This window comes from Pseudoliparis swirei, chromosome 13, assembly GCF_029220125.1.
Source record: "Pseudoliparis swirei isolate HS2019 ecotype Mariana Trench chromosome 13, NWPU_hadal_v1, whole genome shotgun sequence".
NCBI classification, from domain to species: domain Eukaryota; kingdom Metazoa; phylum Chordata; class Actinopteri; order Perciformes; family Liparidae; genus Pseudoliparis; species Pseudoliparis swirei.
The window spans coordinates 21810962-21821303 of NC_079400.1; the positions used below are offsets into that span (position 1 = coordinate 21810962).

General features: G+C 46.9%; 1 protein-coding gene across 1 annotated transcript in view; it reads left to right on the top strand.

Annotated features, from left to right (window-relative positions):
• Positions 1–1130: 1130 nt before the first annotated feature.
• Positions 1131–10342, top strand: part of ankfn1 (ankyrin repeat and fibronectin type III domain containing 1) — a 38763-nt gene continuing 29551 nt past the window's right edge. Inside the window, exons 1-2 of the mRNA XM_056430486.1 lie at positions 1131–1332; positions 8881–8970. Of these exons, the coding sequence (XP_056286461.1) occupies positions 1304–1332; positions 8881–8970 (119 nt within the window). The 5' untranslated portion in view covers positions 1131–1303. The remainder of the gene's footprint in view (positions 1333–8880; positions 8971–10342) is intronic.

Below are 10342 nucleotides of genomic sequence, written 5' to 3' on the forward strand. Positions count from 1 at the left end.
GTTTTAATGCAGCGGGTCAGCTGGTCGGTGGGCCGGACACCTGATCCCTCACACACACACTCACACACACTCACACACACACTCACACAATGTGTGAGTGTGTGTGTGTCTGGTTTCTCTCGTCCAGGTTCGGTCCAGCGTGACTTCTGGTCACCTGATCCGGCGTCGGGGGGGAACCCGGCAGCAGGAGGTGGGAGGAGCCTCGGCGAGGCGCCGTGGCCCGGCGTCCGGAGGAAGACGGTTGACGAGCTGCAGCCTCACCTGAGACCGGGCGGCAGGAAGAAGAGCCGCAACATCCAGGTGAGTCGGCTGGACGCCTCCTCCATGTTGAGTGTGTTAGGAACATGAGGAACAGGCCGCCATCTTGGTTCTGCTGCTCGCAGAGTGGTCATATTATCATTCTCTGTATGAATGCAGCGGTAACACATGGAGCAGAGGCTTCTATACAACCAGAGGAGCCCCCTGGTGGTCAGGAGAGAGAATGCAGCGGTAACACATGGAGCAGAGGCTTCTATACAACCAGAGGAGCCCCCTGGTGGTCAGGAGAGAGAATGCAGCTTTAACACATGAAGCATAGACTTCTATACAACCAGAGGAGCCCCCTGGTGGTCAGGAGAGAGAATACAGCTTTAACACATGAAGCATAGACTTCTATACAACCAGAGGAGTCGCCCCCTGGTGGTCAGGAGAGATAATGCAGCTTTAACACATGAAGCATAGACTTCTATACAACCAGAGGAGCCCCCTGGTGGTCAGGAGAGAGAATGCAGCTTTAACACATGAAGCATAGACTTCTATACAACCAGAGGAGCCCCCTGGTGGTCAGGAGAGAGAATGCAGCTTTAACACATGAAGCACACCACAACCCAGGGAGGGGAGAACCATCAGAACGTCACTGGCTCCGCCTCCTGGCCACGAGACCCAGAAGAACCCCCAGAGCTCAGAGCTCACCTTGATATTTATGTTTGTTTAGTGTTTGTTGTCATGTTGTTGTTGTTGTTGTCATGTTGTTCATGTTGTTGTTGTGTGCCCCCGGTGGACGATAACGGTAACACACCCTGTGAACACTGCTTGTGTCTCCTCAGGGTCTGGGGACCTCCAGCAGGTACGACGCCAGGAAGAAGTAAGTCTTCATTTCATCCTCCTCTTCATCCTCTGCCTCTATGACCCTCCTCTTCATCCTCAACCTCTATGACCCTCCTCTTCATCCTCTGCCTCTTTAATCCTCCTCTTCATCCTCTGCCTCTATGATCCTCCTCTTCATCCTCAGCCTCTATGATCCTCCTCTTCATCCTCTGCCTCTATGACCCTCCTCTTCATCGTCTGTGAGCAGTAAGTCCTGATGTGATTAAGCGGAGGCTGGACCTCCGGATTGTGTCCGAGGGAAACGAGCGCTGTGCTAATTCAAGCAGCAGCTTCACCTGTCTGAGGCAGCAGCAGCTTCACCTGTCTGAGGCAGCAGCAGCTTCACCTGTCTGAGGCAGCAGCAGCTTCACCTGTGATGGTTCTGATCTTCTTCATCTGGACTTCACAACCAGAGAACAGGAAGTGACTGAGGAGGAGGGGCCTAGACGCCCTGTACTTCTCTGGTGGCGACCTGTCAATCACCCGGTAGCCACGCCCCTAAAGCTGCTTAATGGTCTGTTGACTCTACAGGCCATGAAGCACTAAGTGATGACATCAGGCTGTATAGAAGAAGACTTGAAACTAGAGACATAAACTCATGTTTACTGAGGGAAGTAGAGTCATGATATATACTTCTATGCAACCAGAGGAGCCCCCTGGTGGTCAGGAGAGAGAATGCAGCTTTAATACATGAACATAGACTTCTATACAACCAGAGGAGCCCCCTGGTGGTCAGGAGAGAGAATGCAGCTTTAACACATGAAGCATAGACTTCTATACAACCAGAGGAGCCCCCTGGTGGTCAGGAGAGAGAATGCAGCTTTAATACATGAACATAGACTTCTATACAACCAGAGGAGTCGCCCCCTGGTGGTCAGGATAGAGAATGCAGCTCTAATACATGAACATAGACTTCTATACAACCAGAGGAGTCGCCCCCTGGTGGTCACGAGAGAGAATGCAGCTTTAACACATGCACATAGACTTCTATACAACCAGATGAGTCGCCCCTGGTGGTCAGGAGAGAGAATGCAGCGTTAACACATGAAGCATAGACTTATATACAACCAGAGGAGTCGCCCCCTGGTGGTCAGGAGAGAGAATGCAGCTTCAACACATGAAGCATAGACTTCTATACAACCAGAGGAGTCGTCCCCTGGTGATCAGGAGAGAGAATGCAGCTTCAACACATGAAGCATAGACTTCTATACAACCAGAGGAGTCGCCCCCTGGTGGTCAGGAGAGAGAATGCAGCTTTAACACATGAAGCATAGACTTCTATACAACCAGAGGAATATAAATAGTATAATAGAAAATCAAACAAAAGGCATGGTGTGTGTGTTTGAGAAATAGGAGAAGCTCAGGTTTTGCTGAAGCGAAAATGTTAAATTAATCATCCAGAAGAGAAAGAGGTGTGTGTGTGTGTGTGTGTGTGTGTGAGAGAGTGTGTGTGTGAGAGTGTGTGTGTGTGTATTTAAAATAAGGTTTAATATTGAAAGTAAAGACAATCGTATTCAATCTGAGACGTGATGTTTTAGTCTTTAGTGGAGCGTGTTGTGACTGGAGGAGACGCAGCAGCAACAACAACAACAACAGCAGCGTGATTATTTACAGAACATTCAGCAAAACTCAGAACATCCGTCATCACACACTGTGACCACACACTGCACACACACACACACACTCTCACACACTCACACACACACACTCACACACTCTCACACACTCACACACACTCACACACTCTCACACACACACACACTCACACACTCACTCACACACTCTCACACACACACTCACACACTCTCACACACTCACTCACACACTCACACACTCACTCACACTCTCACACACACACACACACACTCTCACACTCACTCTCACACTCACACACTCACTCACACACTCACTCACAAACTCTCACACTCACACACTCACACACACTCACACACTCACTCACACACTCTCACACTCACACACTCACACTCCACCACACACACCTCACACTCTCACACACACTCACACTCACACTCACTCACACACTCACACACCTCACACACCACACTCTCCACACACACTCACACACTCACACACTCACACACTCACACACACACTCTCACACACACTCTCACACACTCACACACTCTCACACACACTCACACTCTCACACACTCACACTCTCACAAACTCACACTCTCACACTCTCACACTCACACACACTCACACTCTCACACACCCTCACACACACTCACACTCACTCCACTCTCACACACTCACACTCCACACACACTCACACTCTCACACCTCACACACACACACCTCACACTCTCACATACACACACTCTCACACACTCTCACACACTCACACACTCACACCTCACACACTCACACACTCCTCACACACCTCTCACACACTCACTCACACTCACACACACCTCACACCTCACACTCACACACTCTCACACACTCTCCACTCACACACTCTCACACACACTCTCACACCTCCACCACACTCTCACACACTCTCACACACTCACTCCACACACACTCTCACACACTCACACACTCTCACACACTCACTCACACACTCACACACTCACACACTCACACACTCTCACACACACTCACACACACTCACACTCACTCACACACACTCACACTCTCACAAACTCACACTCTCCACACTCACACTCACACACCTCACACACTCACTCACACCTCACACACTCTCACACACACTCTCACACACACTCCACACTCACACACTCACACTCCACACACTCTCACACACTCACACACTCACACACTCACACACCTCACACTCACACACTCCTCACACACTCACTCACACACTCACACACACACACTCACTCTCACTCACTCACACACTCACACACACTCTCACTCACACACACACTCACACTCTCACCTCCACACTCTCACATACACTCACACACACTCTCACACACTCACACACACTCACACACTCACACACTCACACTCACACTCTCACACACTCACACACTCACACACTCACACTCACTCACACACTCACACACTCTCACACACTCTCACACACTCACACACACACACACTCACACTCACTCACACCCACTCTCACACACTCACACACTCACACACTCTCACACACTCACACACTCTCACACACTCACACACTCTCACACACTCACACACTCACACACTCACACACTCTCACACACTCACTCACACACTCACACTCACACACCACACACTCACACGCACACTCTAACACACGCACACTCACACACGCTCTCACACACGCACGCACCCACTCTCACGCTCTCACACACTCCACACCTCACTCACCACCACACTCACTCTCACACACTCACTCACACCTCTCACACACTCTCACACACCTCACACACTCACACACTCACACTCCTCCACTCACACACTCACTCACACACTCCCACACACACACTCACCTCACTCCTCACACTCACCTCACCTCACACACTCTCACACCTCACACACTCACACTCTCACACACTCCACACTCTCACACACACTCTCACCTCACACACCTCACACACCTCACACACACTCTCACACACTCCTCACACACTCACACACTCTCACACACTCACACACTCTCACACACTCTCACCTCACACTCTCACACACTCTCACACACCTCACACACCTCACACACCCTCACACACTCCACACACTCACTCACACACTCACACACACTCACACACTCTCACACTGACACTCACCTCACACTCACCTCTCACACACTCACACACACTCTCACACACTCACACACTCTCACACACTCACACACTCTCACACACTCACACACTCTCACACACTCACACACTCACACACTCACACACTCTCACACTCACACACTCCTCTCCACACTCCTCACTCACACACTCACACACCTCACACTCACTCACACCTCACACTCACTCACTCCTCACTCCACACACACTCTCACACCTCACTCTCACACACACTCACTCTCACTCACACACACTCACCTCTCACACACTCACACACCTCACACACACCACTCACACACACACACACTCATCGCCATGAGACTATTGGGAACTGTTGAACAGTGAACACACTTTCCCACTTTCAGCAACGCTGTGACACACACTCACCATTAAGAATAATGGCCTCTGGCTCCGCGTTGCCATGGCGACAGAGGAAAGAAAGGCAGTCCACAAGGACGCCGTTCTGGCCTCAGATTCTCAGATTCATCGTTTCCAGCGAAGCTTCCTCCAGACGTGAAGAACAGAACCCCTCGTGCTGAGGAGGTCACGACCTCACGACCTCATGTTGAGGACTTCATGACTTCATGAGGCACCGATCTAAATAAGCGTTGAAGTCTGTAAATGTTCAGCTGCATTCAGCATTCGGGGATGCACAAGGTGAATCCAACATGACCCTGGAGGTCCCTCTTCACCTGTTGCTCTTCAAGGGGCGCCATGGAAACAGAGCCCAGCCAATCGGCAGCCTCCGCTGTTTCTGTTTGGTTTCCTCTCCGGGTTTCCCCTCTCACGTGAGAGTCTTCATCATCTTCTTCATCTTCATCATACCGAACAAAGTCACGTCTTCCTCTTCGTCTGATAGAAACCTCGTGAATTAAGTCCCATGATTCACTGAAGCTGATGCAGCCGCTTTAATAACGGCTATTAACCACGTTGATCATTTACACACACGCACACACACACACACACACAACTCAATAACTTCTGTGAAAATGAGAAGTTTATTGATTAAATCACGATGTGACTCGATATGAGAAACACTGAGCAGAACCTCAGGCATCATAACGGACAGCCGCCTGATCGCATATGTATTTATGTTTATTTATATGTATGTATTTATGTATGTTTATATGTATGTATTTATGTATATTTATTAGGGCTGTCAATCGATTAAAAAAAATTGACTAATTAATCGCACATTTTGAAATTCATTAATTGCGATTAATCGCAATTAAAAGTTAAAAGTTCATTCTTTTTAAAGACCAAACTTCACACAGAGCTGTGTTTCAAAGAGGCTCCTACCTATAAAGTGCCAGCGAGGTATTTAATATTGTGGATGATAAATTGTTTCTTCAGTGAAACATCAGATTAGTAAAAAAAAGAAGTATATTGAGACCCATTGGTCCTGTCATCTTTACCACTGAACAGCAGAACCAGTGGCCTTGGTGACTGACTGACATTCACATATGTCACGTTAACCCTCTGGAGGCTGGGGGCATTTTATACATTTTACAAAATAAATTAAATTCACCGTTTAAAGTCTTTTTCATATGACACACCCCCACGTGTTCTACATCAAACATTCCAGAACAATCTCAGCTCTATTCAATGAGGCTCATTGTCCTGGTGCCGTGTTCTCTGCTCTCTGACTGACAGGCTGCTAATGAGCCTCACCTGTGAGGTGGGAGGTCCTTTGTGATTTACTGAGTGTTCATTGGTTGTCTTTTCCCCAAAATGTTGACAGACAAACGGATTGACCAATCACGGTGAAGGTTTCGTGTGACGAGTTCTTTCCGCGCCGCGTCCCCCGACACGTCGCCCCTCCGTTCCTCTGTGTATCAGAGGGGGAGACGGGAGGAAGGAGGAGCAGGAGGAAACCCGACTGATTCATCCACCAGTTAAACTGATTTATGATCCTTATCTTCGCGGAGAAATAATTGTTTTAAAAACGGAAACAGTGTTAAACCGTACTGCCGCGGTTTGACACTCAGAGGAGTGTAAAAACTTCAACGAACACCGGAAGTAAACAAAGTTGCGTTAATTGCGTTAAAATATTTTAGTGCGTTAACGCGGCCAAATTAATCGCATAGATTAACGCGTTAACACTGACAGCCCTAATATTTATATGTATGTATTTATTTATATGTATGTATTTATATATATTTATATGTATGCATCTATATATTTATATGTATATATATTTGTATGTATTTATGTATATTTATATGTATGTATTTATGTCTATTTATATGTATGTATTTATATATATTTATATGTATGCATCTATATATATTTATATGTATGTATTTATGTATATTTATATGTATGCATCTATATATATTTATATGTATGTATTTATATATATTTATATGTATATATATATTTATTTATATGTAACTATTTATATATATTTATATGTATGCATCTATATATATTTATGTATATTTATATGTATGTATTTATATGTATGCATTTATATGTATGTATTTATGTATATTCATATGTATGCATCTATATATATTTATATGTATGTATTTATGTATATTTATATGTATGTATTTATATATATTTATATGTATGTATTTATGCATATTTATATGTATGCATCTATATATATTTATATGTATGTATTTATATATATTTATATGTATGCATTTATATGTATGTATTTATGTATATTTATATGTATGCATCTATATATATTTATATGTATGTATTTATATGTAGGTATCTATATATTTATTTGTATGCATTTATATGTAGGTATATATATATATTTATATGTATGTATTTATATATATTTTTATATGTATGTATTTATATATATGTATAAATATTTATATCACTGCTCTCCACTAGTCTCCTACTCTTCACTCCGTCACCTCCCGCCGCTCCACTGTGTTCCCATGCTGCCCCTCCTCTACGCTCTGTGTGTGTGTGTGTGTGTGTGTGTGAGAGTGTGTGTGTGTGAGTGTGAGTGTGTGTGTATACACTCATAAATGAAGCCCAGCTTTCCGCCTCCTCTTTTCAAACATCCCTCTCTCATTATCTCTCTCTTTCTTTTAACCAGTCATTCACTCCTGTGTGTGTGTGTGTGTGTGTGCTCCGATGCGTCGGGCTGCCGGTGAACAGGTGTTCACTCGGCCGGAGCTCCAGACGGAGACGCTTCCTCTCGCTGCGCGTACCCAGGATCCAGCCTCACATCTGGGGGGCCGCGGGGGTCCGAGCTCCCCGGAGACCAGCCAGAGAGACCTCAGCCAGCGGGGGGACCGGGCTCTGGGGGTTCTGCTGCTGAGGGGGACCGGGCTCTGGGGGCTCTGCTGCTGAGGGGGACCGGGCTCTGGGGGTTCTGCTGAGGGGGACCGGGCTCTGGGGGCTCTGCTGCTGAGGGGGACCGGGCTCTGGGGGCTCTGCTGCTGAGGGGGACCGGGCTCTGGGGGTTCTGCTGCTGAGGGGGACCGGGCTCTGGGGGCTCTGCTGCCTCTCCTCAGTTGTTACTCGACGGGTTCAGATCTCTGGAAACTGGGACAGAGTCAGAACCATCGTCCAGCTTTGAAGCAACTTGTGTGCCTCAGATTGGACCGGACTAGGTTCTGGAGCACCGGCCACCGGGCGTGCAGCTGGTGGTCCTCCTCTTCGCTTTACTGGATTCTTTTTTTGTTGTTGCTGCAATCCAACCAGCGTGAAGTCAGACTGCAGCAGGAGAAGGAGAAGGAGGAGGTGAAGGAGGAGGAGGAAGAGGTGAAGGAGGAGGAGGAGAAGAAGGAGGAGAAGACTGTCGAGAAGATGCTGTGAAGAGGCTGCGGGGACGAGAAGCTCCTGAAGAAGAAGAGTGGTGGATGTTTTGGTCGTGAAGGTCTGAGAACTTTCCCAGCATCCTCTTCTTCGTCATCCCTCTTTCACCTAAAAGAGTCCTTCATTGTCCTCAGCTCCTCATCCGTGTGTGTGTGTGTGTGTGTGCGTGTGTGTGTGTGTGTCTCAGGTCAGACAGGAAGGTCTCTCTCTTGGCTCCGAGGGGGAACCAGAGAGCAGGAGATGCTCTGAAGCCCCGGTCCTCACTCAGCCTCGACAGGTGAGCACACTCACACTCACACACACACACTCACTCACACAAACTCACTCACACACACACACACACACACTCACACACACTCACACACACACACTCACTCACACAAACTCACTCACACACACACACACACACTCACACACACTCACACACACACACACACACACTCACACACACTCACTCACACACACTCACACACACACACACACTCACACTCACACACACACTCACACACTCACAGACACACACTCACACACACTCACTCACACACACACTCACACACTCACTCACACACACACACACACTCACACACACTCACACACACACACTCACACACACACTCACACACACACACACACACTCACACACACACTCACACACACACTCACACACACTCACACACACACTCACACACACACTCACACACACTCATACACTCACACACACTCACACACACACACACTCACACACACTCACACACACTCACACACACTCACAGACACACACTCACAGACACACACAGACACACACTCACAGACACACACTCACAGACACACACTCACAGACACACACTCACATACACTCACAGACACACACTCACAGACACACACTCACACACACACTCTCACACACACACACTCACACACACACACACACACTCACGTGTTTCCTGCGTTCAGAGGGAACGATATGTAAACTTCCGGTCTCTTCCTGTCTCTGATGGACACGAAGGTCTCCTGAGAACTGCAACTCCCATGATGCATTGCAGTAACTCTGAGCTCTGGAGACGTCTGATAAAACATTGACAGTTTTGTTCCTTTACATATTCAATGAAGCTGCAGCTCTGATTCACTCTGACTGGCATCTTCGGCATAGCAACAGCCGCTGAGCCTTCTGGGTAATGTAGTGTTCAGAAGCAACATGACTGTCTGGAGTCTTCCTGTCAGGGTGGATGGATCCACACGTGGTGCTCTGGTGTGTTGGTGTGATACATACACTAAGTATAAAGTATATAGTATATATACTATAAATATTACATATAGTATATATACTGTATACAATATATAAAGTATATATATATAATATAGATATAGATCAATATTATTGGCCCATCGCAGCCGAAGAAGAACAACCAATCAGCCAAGAAGTGAAACTACGGCCACTTCCTCGACGTCGCACATACGACCAATAACATTTTACTGCTTACTGACTGTAACCACGGCAACGGCAGCATGTAAACATGGCGGACTTAGCAAGCTAACGTTAGCCACCGTTAGCCGATATCAGAGAAACCAAATGCTTCATTATTATTATTATTGATGTTATTATTGCTTTGCATTGTTACTATCATTATTATTAATTATTATTATTATTG